The 27,219-nt window shown below is 40.8% G+C and overlaps 1 protein-coding gene across 4 annotated transcripts in view; it reads right to left on the bottom strand.

The window, feature by feature from the left end:
- Nucleotides 1-27,219, bottom strand: part of unc5da (unc-5 netrin receptor Da) — a 187,958-nt gene that overhangs the window by 62,287 nt on the left and 98,452 nt on the right. For all 4 annotated transcript variants that reach the window (XM_044012557.1, XM_044012553.1, XM_044012554.1 and 1 more), the window contains exon 2: nucleotides 18,619-18,825. In XM_044012557.1, coding sequence (XP_043868492.1) covers nucleotides 18,619-18,825 — 207 coding nt within the window. The remainder of the gene's footprint in view (nucleotides 1-18,618; nucleotides 18,826-27,219) is intronic.

The raw sequence follows: 27,219 nt of genomic DNA, 5'->3' as shown, positions 1-27,219 counted from the left end.
CTGATTCTTTGTAATAAATAGGTCGGTCAATACTTGGCTTCTTCCCACTGTATTTAGCCTTCATGCATTTTTTATATACAATCGCAGTCAGTAACCTCAGTGACAGTGTGTTCCAAGCCATCCCATGTTTTGGCATTTAAAAGCTTTTAATGCGCAGCAGTGATGGTCGTGAACGTTGTAATAGTGTTTATCATTGAACACGGCTCTGATACAAGTGCAGGAGAATGTTCGGCAAACCGCGAGGCTCAATTTCGGAGAGATGAAATGAAATAGTAATGACATTAGCCTGTATGCTGCCTCCTTAACTATATTAAGGTAAATTACAGAATAGAAATAGCTCTAATGGCTCTTGCAGAGTTTGAATGCAGGGACACCATGAGCATTTTCATTTTAAAGGACAGAACAGACCTTTATACGTATATTTGTACACAATTTCCCCAAAGCAAGCGAGTCAATCAACACTGTGCCCTTTGCACAGATTCTTAGAACCGCTAACAAGTTGTGCCTAACTACGCATCTCACAGCAGCTGTTCAGAAATCACTGTAAAGCTTAGCCTCTTGTGGCTTATTGCTTAATTACGCAGCGCCACACTTGTAGAGGAGTTGTCTCTCCACAGGCTTTTGCCATCATGCCATACGCCGCAGACAGCAGCTTAGACATGGGCTAGGATTAAATGAAGACTAATAATGTAAAATGGAAGGTTATCAAAGGAGGAATGTAAAACAGAAGTGCTTTCTGGAGACACAGTAATCCTCAGCAATAACTGACTGATACTATGCCATACACACACACACACACACAAATGTGTGCCATCGCGACAAACTAAAAACTCACCCTCACCCTTCCTGATTAAGAGAGAGTGACACAGGTTATACAACAGGGAAAGGAAAACAAGAGGGAACTCTAGTGACGGGGCAAATCTGCCTTCATCTCATGAGGGATCGTACGTCGCGTGACTCTGTCAATGAGTCACTGGAGCTCAACTCAGTACAGGAAACAAATTAATACGACTACATTATTCAGATACAAATGGAATTCGAATTTTGCTGCAGACATTTGTCCCCGTCATGCAAATGACACGCAATTTCTCATAATTCATTTAAAATGAATGAATTCATGATCTGCCACTGAAGCCTGGGTTGACAATGATGTACTGATCTTTGCAATGGTTTAAGAAAAAAAAATACATGTTAATAAACTGTATAGACACAGTGCTGAGTTTTATTGGATTTTCTTTGCCAAAGGTGGCACTGAAATATAACACCAGCTCACCGCACTACAGAGCCCCGAGGGATGAGTTTAGGCACGTTGACCCTTCACAGCCTGACCTCTGTATCATTATTATTAAGAATGGAGACAGCGGGGGAAAAAGAATGGAAAGGGAGAAACAAACAAACTAATGAATAAACAACAGTCTCTGCTCAAAGCAGACAAACTCACGGGATGCTGTGAGCTGCAGCTCTACGGTATGTAAATTCACTTCAAACTGCAAAAGTGTTTTTATAGCACACGGTAAGAATGTTTATGACCTTAACAACAAGACAAGAAAACTAAAAAATGATGCTATCCTATATCAGTGTATAATAACAGGAGCATATACACATGTATCTAAACTCAAAAGCATAATACAGTAGATGGTAATAAATACTCTCCCACACTAAAGGTTGGCTATACTGTAAATAACGATAATAATAATAATACATTTTACTTGTAGCACACTCCCAAAGACACCTTATAGGTTCAAATCAGTTTCAAATAGGGAGTTTTCTACTGAGAGACTCCCAGTTTCTCCAACATCAAGCTGAGATTAAGGAGCGTATTCCCTTTTCCAAGAAGCTTGAAATGAGACTCTGTGATTCTGTGTTGGAGAACTTATGACACGTGGCCACCTCCCTGAATTCATATACACACTCAGCATGTGCATGTCTCCAGCAACTGGTTTATTTTCTTTGTGTCTTTCCCTTTCTGCTTCCTCTTTAGTTTTGTGCCAGTGATTCCTGACAAAATGCCCAGCAACAGCACCTCAAGGTGGAGCCATTTCCACTTGCCATTTCAATGATGTCCTTTAATGTCTCCGATGTAGCCTCTGTAAAAGAGCCGGGGAGAGATTTATCAATGCCGATGCTCACTTATCATTCCACATCTTTCTCTTTTTTTTCTTCTCTTCTCTTTCTTGTTTTTGGTCTGTCTGGCACAGGGCCTGTGGTGTGATTTCTCCCAGCTTTGGGCCATTGTTTCACCTTGACTGAGTCTATGAAAAGGCCCCCGAGAGAGCCAGGCAGTGGCAGCTACAAGTAAAGCCCCTGATCGAAGCAGCTTGGCAGAACTCCACTTGTCCAGCTCAGCTCAAGCGGGCCCCCGGATGCCCCTGCTGTTCTCCACGTCACAGCAGCGACGGGAGATTCTTGTGAGGCCGCTAAAAAAAAAAAAACGTACGTGACATGGAGTGGGCTTGTGGTTTGAGGTGGACGGACGCTGCTTTAAGAGATTGTCTGTCTGATGTGCATCCAGCTTTTGGGAAACGGTTGTGCGAAGTGACACTGCGGCATGCAGCTCAGCATGTGGGGGCTGTGAGGACTGGCTGAGGGCCAGACCGAGACGTACCCTGCAAGACAAGCGGAACACGCTCCCAGCAACATCTTCAGTCTGGTCCCAGCTGTGTGTGTCATACTTAATCCTGGAACCAAAGGGACACATCACTCCATGCATAAAAAAAGAGGAAAAACATGATAATTCAGCCACTAAATGCTGTGAATCCTTATTTGTGTCATTCCCCCAGCCACCTTGTTTATGTTTATCCAAAAACTGCTTGCTTATTAAGAGAATGTGTTTGCATAGTAGTTTTCATTATGTGAGCCACTTCATTTAATGTTCTCTTTTCTTTTTCTTTTAAGGTGCTATCCATCCATTTTCTACCGCTTTATCCTCCACATGAGGGTTGCAGGGGGGTGCTTTGCCAATCTCAGCTGACATAGGGCGATAGGCGGGGTAAACCCTGGACAGTTCGCCAGTCCATCGCAGGGTCACATGGAGACAAACAACCATCCACTCTCTCACTCACATGTCTAATTTATCTAATTTCCAAATCTACATGTCTTTGTACTGTGGGAAGAAGGCGGAGAACCCGGGGAACATGCAAACTCCATGCAGAAAGACCCTTGTTCCAACCGGGGCTCAGACCCGGGTCGTCTTGCTGCAAAGGCAAGAGTGCTAACCACTACACCAACCGTGTGGCCCTTTTTAGGTGCTTTATATACAATTGCAAAGTCATAAAATGACCTTGATTTGTCATCAGAGATTAAGGAAACATGTTACTGCTGTGTGTCAGAACGCTGACTGTTACAACAAGCGAAAAAAGCCCTACGACCCCTCTCAAAAACATCTCGGCCAGGGGAAGAAAAACAAGGGTCTGCCTTGAAATACGGACGTTAACGGACAGGAAGTTGAAGACAGATGCTGTAAACCAGGGGTGTCAAACATACGGCCCGGGGGCCAGAACCGGCCCGCCAGAGGGTCCAATCCGGCCCACAGGATGAATTTGTTAAAATTTCACACTAATCTAAACGTAATGTCAAATGCTCCAGATACCTGTGACTAAATGTTTGTGCATTTATAGATCCAGTGTGCTGTGTAAATAGTAAATTTAGGCATGATATTGTTGAAATTGCACTTATATTTCTTAAGAAATTTCATGTTTTGTAAAATTATCCTTCATTAAATGTAAAACAAAGTAGAAAAAACAAAGGAGTTCTTGTTGTTCATAGGTTATTATTCAATTATTTTGCTATTTTTACTGGTCCGGCCCCCTTGAGATCAAATTGTGCTGTATGTGGCCCCTGAACAAAAATGAGTTTGACACCCCTGCTGTAAACTTTCACTTTCGATCGCCTGTTGCTGAGATATGAAAATGAACCAAACCAGGTCCAAAGTTTATAAAAATAAAACACAGTATGAACACACATGATCTTTCTGTGGGTGGCAGCCCACTCTCGCCAGTGTTTTGAATTGAAATGCTAAAGGTCACCGCTTACATAGTTAAAATATATCACCTTTAACTAACAGTTTGTGTCAGAGACGCTGAGGCATCTCGCCTTTCCCCTCCGCGGTCCCCACCTTTCTTTCTTTGTCCTGAATTCATGCCTGGCTGATTGTATCATGCAGGATCAAAATACACAACACTGGAGATAGTCTTTGACAGAGTGTCAACAGGAATAGATATGCATACTTCCTCTACCCACCCTGCATTCATACACTTTCCCTCAATCTTTATTTTTTTTATCTCTAAATCTGCCCGAGCTGCTATCCTCTCCTCCGCTGGACAAGTGCCGCCGTATCCGTTTTCTCCCATCATTCTCTCCACTCCCAGTGTCCTCTTTCTCTCTGATCCCCCTCGTTCCCTTATCTCTCCATCAGGGTATCATGCTTTCAGCTGAAGTCACAGGCACAGATATCCCACCTCCACCCAACCTTCCTCTCCTCTTCTTTCACTCTGTCCTTCAGCGATCTCCCGAGTTCTATCACTCATTTCCATCTCTTACAGCATTTCAACTGGGGCAAAAATAAAGTTGTCTTCTGTGATAGGTCAACGAACGCAAAGATAGAATCTGCATTTAACCGCAACTGCTTCACTTTGTCTTTGGATCTCAAAGGCAAACCCAAACCTCTGATTCAGAGCATGCAAAGACTCGATACAGCTCCCTGAAATCATTCTAAGAAGTTTATCATTGTGGGGCGTTCTCCTGAAGGGAGGTTAAAATCTTGGTAGCAATGATTACATGGAATATCCCGCTGAGCTTTGTCTGCCTGCGGTTTATCAAATGGCTTAGAAATTGCAAAGGGATAAGGAAATAAGTGCCGCTGCACTACACTGTACACAGCAGCCAAAATGTTGCCCGGAAAGCAAGGAAGCAAAATACAGACTTTGGTTTGAAAGATTATCTTCACACTGACTTTCAGGAGAAATATTCACAATTATGATTTCAGACGGGCAACATGATGTAGAGAAATGGATTAAGGATTGGTTTTCTGTGCTATAAGTTGGTATGTCTCAATCTCTCTCTCTCTCCCATGGTGCATTTCACATTCAGTGTCAGGATACAGTTTCAGGCATCGTCTTGCACGACAGCATTTAAGTATGGACTTGAATATGTTACAACGACAGTTCTCTCCACTGTCAGTCTCTGGTTCCGTGGCACAGGTTAGGTCACTTACTTTCCGGTGCTTTTAAATCCGAGAGCCAGTGTTTGCTCAACATCACGATATCCAGTTATATATATATATATGGTAATATTATGGTTATAGCATCTTATTTCTATTCATAATGTTCCCGTAATATCGTGTTATTACTAAGGTAATATCTTAGTATTGACAATTACTATCAGCTTACAATAGTGTAATGCATTTATATAAAAATATTTTGATAATAGCCATATCATTAAGACAAAATTAATTCATTCAAATGTCTTATTACCAAGCTATTACTCTGTAATTGCTACAGAAATACTGTAAAGTGTTCCCCCATTGCTTCTAAGCTTTGGGGGGGGGATATATACTCTATATTAAAATATGATCTATATACTATACCATAATTTAAATTCCAGGCTCTCACTCAGCTTCTCACTGACTCAAAAAAGTGAGCCTTGACTTTCTGCACTCGCTGTCACAGCGATTCTCCTCGGGACAGAGGATGTCATTTTTTATTTCTCAGTCAGGACCCAACACAAGATAACAAATGTATTTTTCCTTATAATAATTTGATAATAAATTGCTCAGGCCTTCTTCAGATTATCAAAATGTGAGAAACGGTACTTTCACTGTCTACTTTGTAGGCTGCCGGCATGTCCAGTGTACCCCGCCTCCCATCACCCTCGAAGGATAGATGGTAGAAAATGAACAAATTAATTTGTTATTTCTTGTACTAAAACTTCTTCTTGTATAAAATAAATAATAGAAGACATACGCCCAATAAATCATAATCATTTTTAATGGATGCATCTGGAGACTCTTCACAGATCTCCTTGCACAGTGTGCCACAGACCCCACGTTTGCCTGAGGCTGCCTCCTCTACCCCGAACCAAACAAGTTGGTATATTCCAGCCTCTGTGAGGGATTTGGCACGTTTCAGAATCAGAAGCGAGACGAAGAACACGGCCCTGGCATCTGTCCTGCTCTATCATTTATACCGAGGAAGATCTGACACTACAACTATCTCCAAACACCAGCATTAAGGCAGATAGACACTGATACACGTGTGGCACAGAACAGAGCTGTAGAATAAAAAGACTGCATACAATAAATGAGTCTTTTGTATTAGGTAGACAATCAAATGCTACAGTTTCCCAACAATGAAAAACAGAACAAAAATGCCTGAGTGGGAGAATTATTTAATAATTACTTGATGATGCATCTAAATAAAAAAGTAGTCAGGCATTGAGTTTTCAATGACTGGTTTTGATGGAATATACAGCGATACCACCGACACAGAAGTGGGTAAGTGTGTTACATCCAGGTGCCAAGTGTGGATTTTCCCCACTCAAAAAATAAAGTTTGTAGCATGAGTAATAATCTTACATGACTAAAACAGTTCCAACACTCTTTCGTTTTAATTTTGGTTGCCTTCTACGGATAAGATAAAAAAAACTGTAGCCGGTGAGGCGTTCAATCCACACGCAAACGACATTTTAGGTGACTTGAAATTTTTAATTCTCAGAAAATCTCAGAACGCTGGCCTCACGCTTCCGTGTAGACAGCGAATACGACACTTCAGGAAAACAATATCACCAGCTTGTCTTGTGTTTGGAGATTGTTTGACAGTTTTGAAAAAAGCGTTGATGAAGACAATTCCCCCGATACTATGCATGCTTCCCGATGTCAAACTCGATCTGTTTTATTATTATGACTCAGAGCCCCCCCTCCCCCCCCCTAGCAACAAAAATGACATACTACGCCTTCAACTACAACTCACCTAATAGGAATCATGCCAGCTCAAGTGTACAGTGTAATGTTTGTCGCCGGCATAGTACACTTTGTGTCACTCTGTGAACTACTCACTCCCGAGCACCAGTGTCCATTAACAGAAATGGCTCTTTTAGCTCACAGGACACACTTGCTCACTGTCTGCTGCTGCCTCAAATGGTAAAAGTCACAAAATAACACAATTGATCTTACTAATGGAAGAAAACAACTCCAATGTTCTGACAGGTAAAGAAACAGGGCTGTTGTTTCTGTCTGAGCTGTAGGTGATAGTTACACACAGCAGCGAGAGAGAGAGAAAAATAGTGTGGGAACAATGGAGACCCTCCCATTTCTCACATCAAGAGTGACACATTTTACAGTTAGATTATTTAACAGTTTTAGACTAATGGCACGACTCGGTTTGGTGTTGTTTTCCAGTACACCGTCAACGTGGAGGGGAGTCATGAAACTGCCATTACATCATTTAATGCGCGACACACAGAAACTAGTGATTTGTAAAGCAGTTGTTTTTGGTGTAACTGAATCATTCAATCAGTACTTCCTGCTTGACCGGAGCACAGACTACGGAAATACGGCGGAAGGGGTCGTGATGCGACTCGCCGCTCGCGATCGCCAGCTTTCGAGAATACGGTGGCAGTAGACTCCACTGTTAAAGTCTAGATTGGCATTGTTCGGTTTGGTTCTCGTGTCGGACGTCGTGCTCACGACTCCTCCAGTGCCGACACTCTGACCAATCAGTGGCCAGCAGTGCGTTGACGTCACATTTTGTGTCACGGTTCCGCTCGCTTGAAAAACAATAGAGTTGAGCCATGCTGAGCCGCAAAAGCGCAATAAGCCCGTTCTTCCTTTACCCCAAACGACTGATTTCCATCAGGATGAGAGAGATTATTAATTATTAAGAAACAAGAAAAAGTTCCGTGATACTTTCTCCAATGTTGTGCTTTCCTCTGACTCTGACACCACAGTTTTATTACATTTCAATATTATTTCTCTGCAGCGGTCGTCAATGTCACGCCAAAGTCTGCAGTAAGAAAGCACCAGTTTCTGTTTCGTCTCACACGCGGAGACACTTTTGATGTGATGTGGTAAAGCATTCTTGTTTCGACCACCAACCGCCCGGATTTCAAGGCAGCACGAGGATCACTTTGACGTGTGTTTTTCTGTTGCTGTTTTCATAACACAGTGCAGTGTGTTTGGCACAAGGTGCAACAAGAGAAACAAACAGTTGGCCATTTCACTCAAAACACAGCACAAGGCAAAACGGATGGTATTTCTGGTGTTGACTGATTCATACTGTAGACATGCTGAAAATAGAAAAAGGAAAACGGGGGTTTGTTTTTTGGTGCAGCTTCACTCAATTTACATATTCGGGATTTTGTGCATCAGTGCATACTAAATTCTTGAAATGTGCAGGGACTCCAGAAAATCAACAAGCATCTGTCACATCTGTCATGTCCTTTATTCTGAAAATATGAGAGCTTTCATCTCCAGTTTCCCTAATCAAACCCCGACAATCATTTAAAGGCATAGAGGCAGATGAATGATAAATCTGTGGCCTCCAAATCCTGGTCACAGCCGGTGCACACCGTGAATCACTGTGTTTACATTGATTAAATCACATGCAAACACAAGCTGTTTGCTGCAGAATAACAAACAGACTTTTGCACACAGCAGACCGGTCAGTTAGATTTTTGACCCTCGGCCAATTTGTGTGACACAGTGAGAATGCAGCACACGCAAACGGCAGAAACACAGCCACAATTAAAAACGGAATTCAGCTTTTATTGCTATTCATCGCCTCCCTTCTCCATAAATACAGGACTCATATTCCTGTAAGTCACAACACAGTGTGTTGCTTTAAGTTCTTGTTCTGATTTGTTTGATTTAACTCCTATATGCCATTTTTATTGATCCAATCTTAGAAAAAAAACTATTATTGTTTCTGTTGTTAGTGCTGAAATTGTATTCAAACCCCACGACAGAGTGGTGGGCACAGTTAAATACAGCAAATCACCCAAAAATATGACTGCCTCATAAACATATAACTCTCGCGCTGCACATTTTAGGAGCAACACAATTCATCTCCAAATGCTGCTTCTGCCTTTGGCTGCAAATTTGTTGTGCCTTGTTACGTTCACGTCAACAAACACTGCATCATTTAAACACTACATTTACCGACTCCCTCGCTTCCTTTTTCGGGAGCGCTTTTCAAAATGCCAATCTGATCATTGCAGCGAGATCAGTGATAACACTTGCAGAGAAATTAAAAGAAAAGTTAATCACAGCTCTCTGTGTGATTATCCCATCAAAAGCCTCTTCCTATCAACCCACAACATTCATTTAGGCTTCTGAGTCTTTGCTTATTTGAGGCTGGAGGTTCAGTGAAAGACACTCGTTCACTATGTCCCTGTGTGTATTGACAAAAGATCAACTCAGAATGCAGAAGGCAAGGTCAAAGGTGAAATGGCATAAGGATTTAACTATATTTACTGCATCTTTTGGAAAACATTGGAACAGCTTTCCTGCAGAGTGTCAGTATTTTTTAAAAGCAGACTACTGTTACTCCATAGAGTATTAATCAATTACTACATTCATCTTCTACTCATTTTTATATTCAATTAATCTTTTTTTATGACGAATCCAAACAAGATTTTCTGAATTTCAGATATTTTAGCTTCTTGAATGTGAATATGTTCCAGTTTCTTTGCTCCATATCACAAAGAAATTGTTAAAACTGAATAATAAGACATTTAGAGCATCATTTTTCGATTAATAATTGAGGAAATAATTGACGAATGAATTCCCTTTATTGATATTTTGTTGAGTTGTATTCTTATTTATGTATATATGTGTATTATGTGTACTTATTTTATTTGGCTTATTACATACACAATGATGCCTATTATTATTCAGTGTATTTATTATCAGGATTTTATCATTATTTAACTTTTATTCATTTATGTACGTATAACTCTGGTGTCTCCCTCATTTGTAACGTGGTGAAATTTTGCTTCCTCAGCTCCTTTTTTTTCGGGTGTTTTTCATTCTTACAACTTGATTCTGGCCTTAATATTTTTTTACTTTAGAAATTCTGCATTTCATGCGTTATTAAAAGTGCTAAAGAAAGGAAAGATTGATCGGTTGACTGATTCTTGAGCCCCTTTTCCACCTATGATCCCAGCTCGCCTCGGCACGGCACGGCACAGGTTAGTTTTCACTACAAAATAGTTCAAAACAGTTGTTTTCAGTGTAACTGAATCATTAGAATCAGTTCATTAAAACTACTTGTTCAGTACTCCGTCTGACACAGTCACTGCACTGAAATACAGCGGCAGGGTTTGGGATGCCATCCGCAGTGCTGTCACTAAACAGACTCCTCTGTTAAATATTGAGATTTAGAAATTTCCCTGGTCATTGTTGGAGATTAACCCACGTTTTTAGGATTGTTAAGTCTTTTTAACTGATCTATAGTTCGGCATTGATCGGCTTGATTCTCGCCAGAACATGTACTAAAAAAAGTACCTGCATGATGATTCGTGCATTTCACCGTTACACGCAAACTTGTGTCATACGTGGAGGTTATACAGTTTCTCAACGATGCAATGATCAGTCATCACAATTTGTTATGTTTACTACAGAAAACAAGTACTCGAATAAACAAATCAAAGCAGCAGTGATTTCAGACAGAGAGGAAACTGCTGTGAGTTCTAACACTTGGTGTTCTCTTTCATCTCCTGGAAAAAAAATTCTTTATTGATAGACCATGCAAAGCATTTCAGGTTGACAGCACTCCATTGTTCAGCTAATGGGTTGAATAGCACAACAGTGTAAATATTCATGGTAACGGCATAATGAGAGGAAATGGGCGTTCATTAGAGATTGTGTAACACTCACTATATCCTGCAGCGATACATGACAAGAATGTCTGCTTCAAATCGTCAGGAAATGAACTGTAATGTTTACCATCTGCATTTACTTTCCCTGTATACGAAAACTGAAAATACGATAGTCAGACACAAGTATATGAATTTTATGCAGGAAAAAAAAAAAACATCCTGATAATCTTATCTCTGGGGAGAAAAACGTCCCACCATCAACCAGAGAATAAAGCATTTTAAATTTATATAAGAAGCAAATAAACCGCAACTCGAAACCATTCTTTAACTATCTGACACTTCTGTATCTGTTTCGGCAAAGTGACACAATTTACGGTACATACACTCCGGCTTCCTGCTCTGAATAAACATGTTCTGCCCAACACCGTGATTATTTAATATTTTTTTGGAGAGAAGTTCTATTTAATTCAGTGTCAAATTTGAGAAGTCAGATGACAAATGCAGCTCACGCTCGCTCATTTTCATGGAAAGTTGAGCTGTCGGGATTAGAGAGAGACGTAGGTATAAAATATATAGCCATTACATGGAGTTAAAAATCTCTTTTTACTCTGTTACACATCTAACACTCTAATTCAACGAGATTCATCCACTTGGCAAAGACGGTATATTTAGCAGCAGAAAAAGTTGTAATGGAGATTTTATTGTTTCAGTTTATTTTCCCTCACCTCACACTTCGTCACCTGTAGGGCACAATCACTATGTTTACATGACACGATTCGAAAAATGTCAAATGATTGTGTTAGTCCAGGGGTGTCAAACTGGTGGCCCACGGGCCACATGAGGCCCTCCAATCGATTACATGCGGCCCGCCCACACAGCTGCCAGCGAGGTGATTGGATATAGACAGAATATAAGACTAAATATGTGCTGGCAATATTTTTTATAATGGTAATAATATAACATACGGATGTAATTATTGCTTTACTAAATGTACACTCAACATTAAATTACACATGCTGTTTTAATTACAGCTATCCTCGTCATTATTTGCTACACTTTCTATTTATTTCTCTATGTTTGTGCATCATAAATATACTTTTACTGTGAAGTTTACATCATTTTATATCAAAACATGCACTTTTACTTTAAAAATTCCATCTAATATCATCATGGATATCTTTTATAGACCACACGCTACTGAACAGTTGTTTTTATCCCCGCTTTTTTTCTCTAGACTGGCCCCCTCTTGACCGAAATAGATGCTCACTGGCCCCCAGGTCATTTGAGTTTGACATCTCTGTGTTAGTCTGACTAAAATCAGACTTTTGTCTGACTGAAAAAGTCAGACTAACACACAGAGAAAATGCTTTGGACTGATGAGGAGGCCGATTTTATGCTCTGTCAGCTAAAATACTTTTATATTTGGAATGTCGCTTCATATGCTAACAACTAGCTGCAGAACAGTAAAGCATCCAATACCAACTAGCTGAAAAAGGACATTTGTGGACACACTTCATTCAATAAATCGATTCCCCATGCATGCTTGTATACTGAGACAAGGACAGTCGTACAATCAAACATCAAGCCAAGCGACAACTGTAGTTTGACTCAATGGAAACACACTGACTGAAGACACAAAGATGAAGCTCTCACGCTAAGTTTGCCGCCTCGTGACAGATGGTCCCTGTCCTCTGCCCCAAAAACCCTTAGTCAAACAATGTTGTTGAGTCTGTCTGCATTTAATTCACAGTGCACTGCTTTAACGGCTACAGCCTCTTGCTTGCTGCAGAGCCCAGGGGCCATTCTGCCACCTGAGTCAGACTATAATAGCTCGTAGTGAGATACAGCTGTTCAGCCGCTTCCTACAGACAAGGCCTAGATGGACAGCCTGAAGTGTCTCTGCTGAGGCATCATGTTCCTTTTCTCAACATGTAGTATTTCAGCACACTGTTGCTTGCACGTTAACAGAAACTCAATTTAGTCCAATAAAATGTGCATTCGGATTTGGCTAAACCACCAGTGGAACTATTCGGTGGGATGGTACATATTTTTTTTTTTGCTTTTCCATTAGGAATAGTACCAAAATAACCAGCCCCAATCGTTCCATTTTTTTGGTACCCTTCCCATGGTGTACCAGAGTAATGGTACGGTACAGTCCAGGTGGAGCTAGACCAGCTCCACCCATGACGGTCAGCTGACTGGGCGACAGGAAAGCGTCACGCCCTTGCAAGCAGTGTTTCTTCAACACCAGCAGTCTATTCTCATGCAAGCTGCAGGATGACCTCCATTGTTTTGTTGTCTGTTGTATTGTAGTCGTACCTTAAATCGATCCACATACAAACGACGCGGATATATAATCACGCACGACTGTTATTCTGACGTTATACTATTGATTAAAGATGAGGCCAACTGAAGCAAACAATAAAGCAGTGTCATATGTGGCTAACACCCTCTATTCTGCTCCCGATTCATTGTTAGAAGACACAAGAGGAGGACAGAGGGGACGGTGTACATGAGCGTTATCAGATCTTAATCACATCTCACACTAGATACCTGGTACAATTTAGGTTCAGGTCATTTGGACCTCATGGCGCCATGAGCATAGTTAGTGATGGAGAGAAAAAAAAAACACACTCCACATCATACTGAATTTGCAAATAATCTAATTGTAAATTTTCTGTTATTACCATTTCCATTAGATTATTAGTTTGGCATTACACATTTTCTTTTAAGCTTTAGTCAGGTCAATTTCTAATGTAGCAATACCACAAGACACTATTCTAATGATTAAGGACCAGTGCTTAGAATTTAGTGGCATCTCAGGCTGAATATGTATTGTTTGTGTATTGCAACAACTAAATCCCATGGTGAGGAACATGCAGAGGAACAGAAATAGATGTGTCAAACAGTATGGGTGATGAGTGCTGTGATGGAAACATGAATTAATACATTTTTGAAGGTAGATTTATGAGCAGAACTGAGAGTTTGGTCTTATCCTGTAGGTGTGCCACTGTGCTGCAGACTCTTCAAGTGGAACTCGGAGAGTAGTTGGGGGCCAGGTCAGTACCTTGAGTCCCACGTAGATGGAACCTGCCAGAAGCGTCCTCGGTTGCCTGGCAACTGGAGTTCTGCCAGTGGTCTCAGCTGTTTCAGGTAATGAGGCCTCGGTTATAGGCTCTCTCAACTGACACTAGGTCTCTGATTGAGGCTGCAGATGAACACGCTTGGCATAGTTGTGATAACTTGGTGTCGGATCAATTACAACACTAGAGTTTGTCATAAAGTGGAGGAAAAACTGGCACACACAATCTTTGTAGAATTTCATATATTTCCACACACAATTGTGATAGTGAGTTTAACTTCTGCACATAATTATACATTAAAACCCATTTTTTTACTTTTTTTTAACTGTATGACTTTTTCATTTGTGTTTTTATTAATACTTTCTACAGCATTTTATTGTTTTACTGTTTGTTGTTATGCTATGCTATGATGTCATTTTTTTATATTTTATTTGTCTTATTTATCTCTCTTTATTTCAGGTGTTGTTGTTTTTTTAAAGTGCTTCATTAATTAAGTTGGATTGGATTGGATTGGATTGGATCATTTGTGAAGACACAAACTGGGTGTAGGAACAGTGGGCAGCACAGGACCAGGTGCCTTGCTCAACATTTCCCAGGATTTGAACCGACAACCAGCCAATTATAAGCTCAACCCCATTCATCTTGGTCACAGGCTTCACATCTAATATTTAATATTAAATCACTCCTGGATCAGTCACATTATAATGGCCTTTCTCTCTTATCATGTCTCTGTGAGTACAGGATATTACAATTCCGAAGGAGGGGGGAAGACTGTCATAATTTGGTAAAGGCATGTGAAGAAAGCCAACACTGTGATTATGTTGTAAGATAAAATCATTAATATAAAAACCGTTAGTGGGACGTAATATTCAAAAGTACAAACTTAGTTTGGGGAGCTCAAAATAGTTGGAGTTAGTTTCTTTTACCCGATTCAGTGGAATTTGATGATGATGGTGATGGAGTTGTCGGGGTGCTACGTTGCACATCTCTAAACGTTCAACAACGACAGGGAAAACTTGATATAGATTTGTTTACGAGCAGCTTTTCAGACCCCGGAGATGATCACATGGTTGTGGAGTCATGTCGAGAAGTCATCATGGCATTATTAAGAAAGCAGGGAATAAGTCACATGTAAACAGACTGTGTGAGAGTGTGAGACTTCCCACATCTATCACACGCCTATCACCGCTTGAATGTAGCTTATTGGATGTATGAGGTATGTGAAAACAAGACACAATGTGTAAAATAAGACCAATTACAAAGTTTGAACAAAAAGATTCTGTGTTTTTGTGTAGTTTGATCATCAGTTGTATTATTTGTATTGGACAGGATCTCCAACTCTACCTTTAACTGAACATTTGATGCTAGAAGCACGTTTTATTATAGTGGGTGGAATGCAGTGCGATTTCTGACACGCGTAGGTGTGTGTGACATCTGTAGGTCAACACTATCTGCTTTTTTCTTTAACCTAACTGTTTAACGACCTGCAATTGATACTAGATACTTACTAAATTACATTATTTATATTTTAATAATAATATTGCTTTAAATACTGGCAATGAGGGACTCGAAGTGTCAAAGTTAGCATGTAAACTACAGACAAAGTAACTACTAATACATTACAATGATAAATATTCTATCTAAACATGAAGAAACGGAGAAGGCATTATTGTCAGTCTGCCAGTTGGTGCTATAGGCAGCAAAACTCAAACAGCTGTTTGCTACAGTAAAATAACACTGAGGCCAGTGACAGTGAACCAGAACAGTAAAGCTGAGGACTGCAGATTTAAAACAAGCTGAGAGATGCTGTAAATCTCCAAACAGCTGAGGAAACACATTCTCTGTGGGTTTTGTCACAATGAGCAGCCCCTTTATCCCATATAGTCACATGACCCATCATTACAAAACTATTACAACTTCATGAAGGTTTCATTATTGGCAAGTAGATCGAATCATGCCACTTCTCAAGCAGCACAAGTATTTCTCTACCTTCATTCAACTGTAATTGTGTATCTGTAAGAAGAGGAATTCTTCATTTAAACGTTTGACGACTGGTGCTTTCGCAAATATTGTACATTCATGTGCATGTGTTGTCAAACTAACTTGGCTCATGTGTCCTTGTGTTTCCTTTACTTGACAAAACACGGCCAATTAAAATAGTTTCTTGGTGCAAGATCTCGTTCTATTTCTGTGAGGCTCCGAGACTTTTAGCGAAGGTCAAGGTTACAATAAAGACTAATAAAAATGTTATCTCTTCACATCTTCCAATAGCCTGTAGTTATAGGACACATCCCGACACCGTACAGGCCCAGACAGAGCTTTCTACTTTATGAGACACAAGTGCATAAGGATTTTTAAGATGCTCTCCTTCTCAGCTTTTACTCTCTCCCCCTCACGTCTTTCCCCTCTGTGCCCGTCCCTCCTCTCATCTGTCCCGGTAGAAACAGATATGAATGGTGATAAGGAGCCAGATGGGAGTGGAGCTATGAATCTAGACTAGAGGCAGTAAAAATTCACTGATGTCCACTGTTAACTCTGGAGGGAGATATTGACTAGTGCTTTGTGTTAAGTGAGGCATAAACACTGTTGCACTAATAGCAGCCAAGGCAGAATAATAAATAATTTGCCTTCAAATGACGGTCATGTGATGTTCAGCGCAAACCCAGGCCTAAATATTCAAGTAGGAAATACACCGAGGGCAGCTTTAGGACGTATCTCATCCGAGAGGCTTCTTCTGTTGAGACCGGCTGCTGGGCTCGGTTCGCTGACAACATTTCTTAATGTAAACAACATTTCTTATTCTTATTTTATTGTTAATATTTCTATTTTCTCTTTTAAAATTGTTATTTATATATTTGTATTTTGCACCAAGGGAGTGGCACCCAAATTTCGTTGTCCACAAAATAACAACAATAAAGGCTATTCTGATTCTGACACACTTTGCCGTTGTAATGTCAGTGCCTCCATGAAGATGACACGACTAAGTCTCTATCACGTCCAGTCGCCCTCAGTTCCAAACATCTTGGATGGGAGATTATATTGCTCTGTTTTCATAGTATATACAGGGGAATCATAGTTTGAGTAGACAATATAGTCATTAAGTTGAGAGAGAAACAATGAATTAACAAAATTAATAATTCAATTGATTTAATGCCATATTACTTAGTGATTTATTATTAACCAGAAATGAAAAATAGTCATACTCCATTGTGGACATGATGCAATAAAAACAGGCGGCTTCAGACATAAAAAGGGGGGGAAAAACATCTGTGGTTTGAAAGGATTCTTTCCTTTTTTCTTTTTTTCTTTTTTAAAGTTAAAACAACAACTGGTTTCTGCAAGTTGCATCAGTAACATACAGTACACTATTTGGAGTTCAAAGTCAAAATCCTAAAACTGAACAAGTTGATGCCTTTCATGGTCTAACAGTTGTCATTTCAGTTTAGATCAAATGTGACACAGTATGCGCTCAAGAAGAGAGGCAATTACTATTTGCGGGGTTGGACATGGCTGTCGGCATCGTCATTAAAACCCCATTTAGAAAGTGCATTCTTAAGACTTCAGCTCTTTCTAAAGGAGATACTGTGTGACTACTATCCTTATCACGTAAAGTGATGGCGGACGACTTGAGTATTATGAGTACAGTCTCCATTTCCCTCTAAAATTAACCTGTGTTTGCACCGAGTGAAATGGTTCAGTTTGGTACAGTACGGTACGTGTTTTATTGAATTGAATTGAATTGACTTTATTCCTCCCCCAGGGGGGAAACACACATTCACCACAGCTCAGTTGTGAAAAAAGAGAATAGAATAAAAATAAGAATAAGAATTAAAAAAAAATTGCACTTTATTGCACTTCCATCAGGAATAGTACCAATATAACCAGCCGTCCCATTCTTTGGTACCCTTCTCTTTGGGGTACCAGGGTAAAATGGTACGGTCCGGGTGGCTCCACCTGAGACAGTGAGTTTATAGGGCTACAGAAAAACATCACTCGTGTAAATATCACATGGAAGTCAATTCTCATGCAAAGCTTGATGTCTTGTTGAGACAAACAGCCACAAACTGAGCAGGAAGAAAAAGAGCCTCTGCCAGGTGGCCTACCAAGGGCTTTACCATCCCAAACCGTACCAAAGTGCACCGGTACCATGATGGAAACACACGGGTATACCCATTAATGCGATTTATTTTTAAGCTGGGTGAACCCATGAAAAAAAGAGTGATTAACACTATTCCCATTGCCAGTGGTTTTGGTTTGCCCTGTTGTGTTCTTTTCACCCATGCATCGGACACAAAACGGGGAGTGAAAAATCTTAAGTTGCTCATGAAATGAAATTAATGAATAAAAAAATAATAATAATAAATATATATATATATACACATACATATATATGTAGTGCTTGCTCAAGTTCTCAAGTTATAAAAAATACTGTCCATAATTAACAGCTATGCCAATGTGTGTCTTACACAGGACATTTCATTTCTGTCAAAAATGAAGACAACAAAGAAATGAACATTTTCATCTGGGTCTTCCTTTACCACTAATGCTGACTGGAGGATACACACTTACTTAGTTCCCCTTTCCGGGCACAGCAGTGAATTTAGATTAACACAAGCTTTAGACGATGAATGAATGAACATTCCCGCTGGTCAAAAACATATACAAAATCATGATTTGATGGTTTTTTTTTTTTAGGAATGGGATATAAGAGTGTCTTTCGTACCTGTCCCCAGGTCGGTGTGCTCCTGGGACAAGTGCTGGCTCTGGTGGACCCATTCACCATTACACTTGAAGAAGATTTGGAGAGCGGGCCGAGCTTGACACTGGAGCTTGATGGGGTTACTCTTGACGATGTAGGCGTCGACAGGCTCCTCCAGGAAGCGGGGAAGGGTCCCGGACTGGCCATGCTGCAGGGCTTCACCTCGGGCACCTGCGTGAAACAACCACAGAGACACACTGTATGAAACAAGAATCAATTCTACAACAATACGATTTTATTGACCAGACACATCACAGATCTATCTTGCCCCGGTTTGCCAGAACCCTCTTTGCCACAGTAATCTCAGCCACAGAATTATTACACACAATAGGTTGCAGGATGCTCCCTGAGAATGATGGTGTTTAATATTTTGACGACACAATGCTACAGGGTGTTTTTTGCAGTGTACCACATTTTTCTTTTGCAAAGTAGCAGAACTATTCACGATAAAATAAAACATTGTTTTCTAGCTATTAATAAATAAATGGAACATGAGCCAAATGCATGGAGGGAGACGTAGAAGAGATCATTTAACAAACAAACAAATAACATGGCTTACAGGTAAGCAGTTGGATAAATAGAGGCTCAGGCAGCAAAGCAGATAACTAAACACAGGTAATCCTTACATGGGCGATTGGAACATATGCATCAAAAACCATAGGAAAACACACTGGAACACAAACAAACAAACACACTGGAAACTAAAAAGAAGCCCAAGCTAACGAGGGAACAGAAAAACTGGCCAAAAGCAGAAAGTATCTTTCAAAATAAAACATGAAACAAAGTTTTTTGTTTTGTTTTTGAACACATTTTCTTTGTCTATCTTTTTAAGTTAAGATGATAAGCAAGGTTTCTTTTGCAAATGTAACACAAGCACGTGTAATTAAAACTGGACAAGAGAACCACGGCTGCAGCGATGGGGCCCCAGTGATCTACAGTGGTCCCATAAAGCTCATCCTCGTTTGTGTTTCCTAATGACAGGTGATTCAGCATAGCAACTCTCAGGTGAAACATTACCCGGCACAGTTCTCTTCCTCTTCCCCGTCTCAGGTGTATTCTAACCAGAGCACGCTTTGTTACTTCTGAGGTACCGCAAGTATTATTACACTCTGGCTAATCCACTCGTTTGCTGGAGCCTCTTTCATGCAAGTGTGAAGGGTTTAGTGAAGCAAAGTGTCCTGCGCCTCGACTCCCCCAGTCCTGGCTCCCCACTGTATGTTTCTCCTCAGTGATGGAAACACCTCTGAAAACCCCACCAGGATTAGAGAAGCCACTCTCTCTTTTTTTCCCCCCCCCTCTACCTCTCTCGCTAATCTAATCCTCCTACCACTCCTGCTGGAAGTCTCCTGATTGCAGGGAACAGATAAAAGACTGTGTGTGTGATTCTCTGGCTGTGAAAATCACAGCGTTTGCTCACTGTTCATCTCTCCTCCGCATGACACATCTGCATTCTCTTCCTTGTTCCTGGAGCTGAGGCTGAACAAAGAGACATGCTTTTAATATTAAACCGGCTCGCCCTGGGGCAAGCTTTTCTTGTACAGTGTGCTCCAATTTGTTTTGCGCACGACGCTGCGTGTTTGTGGTCGGGGCAGATGCAAAACACAGGCGGCGAGTGCACACGCAGACAATGATAGATGGGTAGATGCAAAACGCAGACGCACAGCTGTCAAACAAAAGCCTCAGTCGTCCATGTAATGGCTCATTTGCTAATAGAGCACGACTTGCGCACAATATGCGAGGTTGACGCCACTGCAACGGACACCTTAAAATATCAACATGAGCAGCCAGCGGTGGCAGCATTGAGGTTCAATAAAGGCTTCATTTCAGACTCGGTCGTCTTTCCTCTTTTCATTTTTTATTTAGCAGGTGGGATAGTGTTGCAGCGGACAGATTAGAGGAGAGAAAGTAGACGGAACTCTGGTGTGATTTAACCTCAGGCTGGTGGTGGCACAAGCAACCCTAAGGGGAAGCGGCGAGCACTTAACTATCTCTGGGAGAAGCGCTGCATCGTCTTTGCTCTTGAAATTGCTGAGTATAGATCACAAAGTGCAACACTGAGCATATATATACTATAGGACTGCACCTCATCGCAGGTGCCCCTATGGCAATAGGAGATAACTAATGTTATCATGTAAGAGGATGTTCTCGTGTTGCTGTGGCACTGTAGGAGGGGCTTTCCTGTTTGTTACGACAACATTCTTCACTCATACACCTGCTGTGGCCACGGCAGGGATGTTACAGGTTCATCTCCATGTCCGTCTGATATAGACGTCTATTATTCCCAAAAAAAAAGAAGCTTCGGCTCAGTAATTCAGGAGACTGAAGTGGCCTGTGCTTCTCCGTTTTCACTGTGATCTACAACCAGTGCTCCAGCCTGGCAATAACACATGAGGGACACAGACACATCTAGCCCGGTCTGAGAGGAAAACAAGATATCGCTGCCAAAGGGCTGAATGATGGCTCTATCAGACTCACTCTCCTTTCTGCCTCTCACGCTCTCCCCCCTCTCTGTGGCGCATAAGCAAACTTTTGTCCTGCAAGCACAGGCAGTCCACAGTTTCCTCAAGTACAGCAAACGCTCCATCTATTCACATGCAAATTTAAAGGGAATGGGCGAGTGCGGTCTCTTATGTCAGTTCGATGTATTCATAGCTTTTAGGGAGAATCTAAAAGAAATGAGGGGGAAAGAGCCCTTAGCTGACTGGACAAATTTAGTAAAGCCTTTGGATGAAAGCACAGACTATTTCACACAGAGGAAAGATGACTGCTGCGCCAGCACACTTGAGGTGATTTGGATAGACTGAAGGTAGGAGCCACGAAAGCTGATCTTTGCCAAATCCTCCTCCACATTTGGCACACTGCAGTCTAACATCCTGGCAGACAAACTGCCCTCGTGTTTCCATCTTAATCACCAGTAGATTTAATAGACACCTAACTTTTTTTAACAAGGCCGGTGGTCTCTTTTTTGCTGCACCGGTGAACTTTTTGTACAGCAACCCCGTGTCATTAAATTTGCAGGCGACATGGAACTTGCTTCTTTCCTGCAAATGTGGAGTTCATCCGGTGACGCCACAACTCAGGCTCGGATCAAATTATTACAAAAACAAAGAAAATAGGCTGCATGTGTCACACACACATACACACGTTCACTGTTTGGGTGGAAAGTGCAATTGTTGTGAGTCAAAAACTGAATAGAATTTACAACATGGTCTCAATGTCCAACCCTGTGTCACAAAGACTATACTCTCAACCAGATCATTTGCATGCGAGATAAAGTTAAGAAATTGGACATGGCGTGCAATAAAGCGATTGTCTGCTCAAGAACAAACACGCCATCTTTTAGTTAGGTTTCAAGAGGATAATAATTGGATGCTGTAGTTTTACAAAGGTTTTATTACTTGTTTCCTTTATTTTTGTTGTTAATAGCTTTGGATAAAAGCGTCTGCTGCTAAATGACATGTTAATGTTCCTATTTTACATCGGAAGAACTAGAAATCAATGCAAACATTGTTGTGATTCCTGATAAAGGTTTTAAAAGGGTTAGACGTAACCATGGCATTACATTAAATGATTAAAAGTTGGGGTTTTTTTTTTGGGCAGAAATTGAACATGCACAGCATAAATGTGTTGGTATAAGAATATAATCTCTTTAAAATAAAAATAAAACATCTTTTGGTTTTTGGTGGCCTTGGAATAAACCTGTCGTGTACTTTAGGCAAGGGCCTCGATTTACTGAGGCTCCCACCTTGTGCCGTCAAGTTCCTACGGCAACTCAACATAAGTGCTTTTCTTGCTTTTACTGCACAAAAAAAGAACCGATTCATTCACATAAACCCCGACGCATGAATCAATTGAGATTAAGAAGAAAATGGAAGAGAGTGCAGGAAGAGTGTTTACCTCCTCTCTGGTATGTGACATTATTTTTTCCACCGTTGCACTTGGAAAAGGGAGTAATCCTCTGTTCATTGTAATCTGCAGTCCGATCTCTGGATGTCACCGATTCTTACTTATTGACCCTTTAAAAGAAAGTGGCTTGGAGTTTTCGCTGACTTTTTTGAGTTTTATATGCATCTAAATCCAAAGAGTACCTCCAACTAACCTCACACAGTTTTTTATTCCACAATATCTGCATTAGTAACATCTAGCAGGACCTTGAGAACTTTTGCGTTTGAGTTTTCCACATCAATTCCATTGGTTGTTTATATATCTTTAGTTCTACACTGTGGCAGCCACAGCCGATTCTGACCTGCAAAGGGTTGGAGTAAACAAATCTGATTTGCATTGATACATTTTATAGAAACACGAGGTCAGAATGGATAAAAAAGACTGAGCAAGCGCTGCACCCACAATGAAACCACTATCTATGCTTTGGTGGTTTTTAATACAAAACTACTCATTTGTGTCCATTGTGCACCTGCCGTTTCCATCGCTTTTCATGAATGGCTTTCATTGCAGCACGCTGAATTTAAATGCCCATTGTCACAGTGGCGCGAGAGATCTCCGATTTCAAACCCCAACAGGTGTGAGGCAACCAAAGACTAATATCCCACCAACAGCACATGCAAATGAGCAGCATGCACAGAGAACAAAAAGGAGGCCGTGTGGTGCATGTGTGTCCGTTTGTGTTTGTGCGAAAAGAAGGAAGGGAGGAGAATGTATGGCTTTAATAAAACCCAGCATCGCCTTAATTTGTCATCCAATAATACGTGGCTTGAAGCCTAAAACATTTTACAGTACGTCTCATTTTCAGGATTATTCTTACATAAAAGGGACTGCATATCCAGAAATTATTTAAATTTATTTAAATTATGACCAACTTCAAGATCATACATCTCCACTAAGGAAGCACAAGTAACTTTGTTTTCTTCTTTTTACTTACTACACCACAAATTCAGTATTTTTGTTTTAATAAAGGAAGCAGCTGCTTGGTCAATAATGAATAAACACAGCTTCTAATTCATTATTTGCATGTTAACTAAGAGTAACATAATAATGTATTATTACCTTCATGTTTATACTTTAGCTTTAGGTCCTAATGGGCGACATTTGGGGATTTTATTTGCGGCCATCTTTCTGTATTGTAAACACAGACTTTCAGGCTAATGTGTGTGTATGTAAATACAGGAATACATATTTGGCAGGATTAGATGTGTCAAAGCTGGATTGATTATATAGGTCCGGTGTGAGGTTTTGACGCAGATCCGTGCAGCAGATGGACGTTCGAGACTGAGGATCAGAGGTGAAACGAGCAGAGGAGATGGGGGTGGAGAGAGATTGGAGAAGCAGACGATAGGTGGGTGTTGAAGATAGTGAGAAGCGCTGGGTGAGCATCTGTTGAGGAGGAAATGTTCAGGATTCTTTCCTTTTCAGAAATGCTTGTAAACATATGAATGCAAAAGGAAAGGTTTTTTTTTCACGGCGGAGCGCGACCTCGGGCTCCACCTCCGACTTCCTCTGTAGCTGCAGCCATTTCTGAACGACAGGAATGCCAGAGGGGAACGGTTGACAAACAAGAGTTGGGTTTCTTGATCTCCCAGCCCCGGCAGTAATGTGAACTCTTAATTGTGTTTGGTGTTTTAAGGACATTACTCACGACTGAACCACATCAGAACACATCAGCCTGAGGTGTCCCTCCGAAACGATGACCACAAATGAGCCATGTGTTATACACAGCGGTCGGAACCACACGGGGCACTGCTTGGGATATTTGACTTCCCTGCCTTTAGTTCCAGAGAATAAAAGTTGTCTTACATTCTGTTGAATTGAAGCTGGAATATATTCAGAGTGGGAACCGGGCGATATTGTGCCATTATGTAAATTTGCTGCCCTGTTTCTTCACCCTGTCCTGAGGCAAGTCTTCCCGCAGAAGGGGACTGGAGCGCTGGGAGAAATTACAATGACTGGTAATTTTTTTTTGCATTGGGTGTCACACCTCTCCATCTTCTGAAAACAGCGGGGCCACAACAGAAAACAATATATTGATGCCAACCTCTCATCTGTCATCGCAGGACACACACAAACACACACACACACGCAACTGTTGAGTAAACAGTTACTAAATTACTTGTCAACTATTCTGATAAACAATGCATTGGTTTCAGTGTTTTTGAGGTTTGTCGGATTTTTCATCTTCTTAAATGCCAATAATCAACAGATTATTCAGCTGTGAAAATAACAGCGAGTTGCAGCCCTAATATCCTGATGTCTGATTTGTATTTATTCACAACAAAACATCCGTTTCAAAAACTGGCAGCCGAGAAACAATGCCTTGCAAAGTGCACTTACTGCATAAATTAAACAAATAAACAAAGCTGCATCATATCAAGTTAAAGCATATTTCTGCTCTTTCCTGGCAGCATCCAGGAGTTTTCTTGTTGCCAGGGAACATCTGGTACATGTACGACCTTCTCGTAAAAAAGAAAAAAAACATTAAAGAAGAGGTATCGGTGGTGCGTCTGTTGTTTTTATGTTTATCTGTGGAAACATGTCGTTGAATGGCAACATCGTCACGGCGTCGTCCTTACTAGTGTTTAGTAAAAGCCATGCTCTTGCATCAGCAGCATCACCCATTCCATGTGTAGCCAGCACATAGAAGCCTATATCACACATATTTGACTGACACTGCTTTCAGGCAATTATCTGTTAGACTAAAGATCTCAGTGCGTTGGAAGTTACGCTGCGTTCAGTGCAACTCCAAAAAGGAGGACAAATGAGCATCCAGCTCAAGGCTGTGATGGACGCCGGACAGGGTATCGAAAAATTCGGAAAATTCGGACTGAAGCTGGACGTATGGCCACTCTAGTAACCATGGAAACTAGCCAGAGATTATCCTCTTGCAGAGACGCTTCTCTTATTAACGTAGCAAATCCACCATTACAGTAGCGAGGCAGTAGCACACCTGTCATTTCAAAGGAAAGGGAGTCGGCACCGTGATTGGATAATTTCCTATAATGTGCAAAACACACTTAGAGTGGAGACATATTTTCTGAGGTAAGCGTGGCGTAAATTTCATCATTCGCCAATTTCTGTGTCTGTGCAGACCCTACACGGATGAACCCGCGCATCCTCCTGTTTGAGTTGATGCAGACCATACGCACGCACAACACTTTCATAGGTTGTATGCAGGAAAACCAGTGCCCCTAGTATAAATGACAGCAATCTGGTACCTTGGATGTATCATAATCCAGTAGCTTCGCTCTGTGGCGGACGCAGAACCCAGAGTATGACCTGTACTGTATACATTGAGTATGATTACTTAATACGGTAACTACAACCAGTACTACTACTTCTACTTCTGCATCTGGTGCAGTGAAATTTTTCTGCTGCTAAACCAGCGGATCTTTATTTGAACTTGCATGTGTGCGCCGTGTGCTTCAGACCATGAGCTGAAATTGTTAAAACAGAGCCATTCATTTTTCCGATTTCATTTCATTTATTTCTGCTCAAACAAAGCACGAGAAATGCCACTAAAATATTCCGCAGCGTCTGAATGAGACACCATCACAATAACGTTCTAAAACAGTCGATATCAGCTATTATCTTGATCAATTATTGGATTATTAAAAAGTAAAAGTTGAAAAGACCAATTATTATTATTTTTTTTTAATTCTTAATGGACCGAAAACAACAATAGTCATAGTGTAGCATAAATATGCAGATGCTGCTGAGAGAAAGACTGCAGTGTTTCCAGCTCCAGTATGTCAGGTTAAAAAGGTTCAGTGAAGATGTTTTGTATAATAATATAAATAATACATACCAACTTTGCCCAGGTATAAATCATTTTTGATGCAAAGCTTTTCATAGTAGTTTCAAGCACTTCTTGAAAAAAGAATTCTGTGTTAACACGAGTGTGGACATGTTTTCTTGTCGTCTTAATTCCCTCAGATGAATTTCTTTTATTTCTAAAAACACAAATACATTTTTTTTTAGTAAGTTAGTGTGTTTAAATTTGCACAAACCAGTGTGTGTATATTGTGTGCAGGGTGTGTCATCTACAAACACCCTGGTGGTATATGTGTCTTCATCAGTGTTGTGACAGCTTGCCAGCCTGGTTTTGGCAGGTAGGAGATAGTGCTTCCCTCAGCTCTCCCAATAATCAAAGAGTAAACATGCTGAAGCAAAAGTGGGTTACCTGGATGTCAAACTGACAAAATAAAGTCTACCATCTCTATCCCATCAACCACGATACACAATAATATTAGGGCGCGAACAAAAGTCGTCTAAATAAACGCCACGTTTCCTCTTTCATATTCAGTCAGCGGAAGATTTCACTACAAGTCTTTTTTTTCCATTTTTCGCCAAAGAGATGAGGAGTGTAAACTTAAAATATGACAAATAAGCCTTAGACTTGTATCAGCACAGGGAGAGCAGGGATAATCCCAGCAAATCCACTCCAACTCTACTTTTCAGTGATGGACAGTATCAGTTTGAGAAAAGTGGGACAATCTTGCTGTTGTATTTGGTTGGTCCTAAAAAATACTGTTCTTCTATTTGCTGAGCAGTAAAAAAAGGCAAATTATCGTTTTGATCTGTATTCACTGTCAGAGGGGTTACGTCCTTTAACGC

The sequence above is a fragment of the Solea senegalensis genome, linkage group LG21 (assembly GCF_019176455.1).
Source record: "Solea senegalensis isolate Sse05_10M linkage group LG21, IFAPA_SoseM_1, whole genome shotgun sequence".
In the NCBI taxonomy this organism is placed as follows: domain Eukaryota; kingdom Metazoa; phylum Chordata; class Actinopteri; order Pleuronectiformes; family Soleidae; genus Solea; species Solea senegalensis.
Note: the sequence above shows the minus strand (reverse complement) of the source record. Positions and strands in the feature narration are given on the sequence as shown.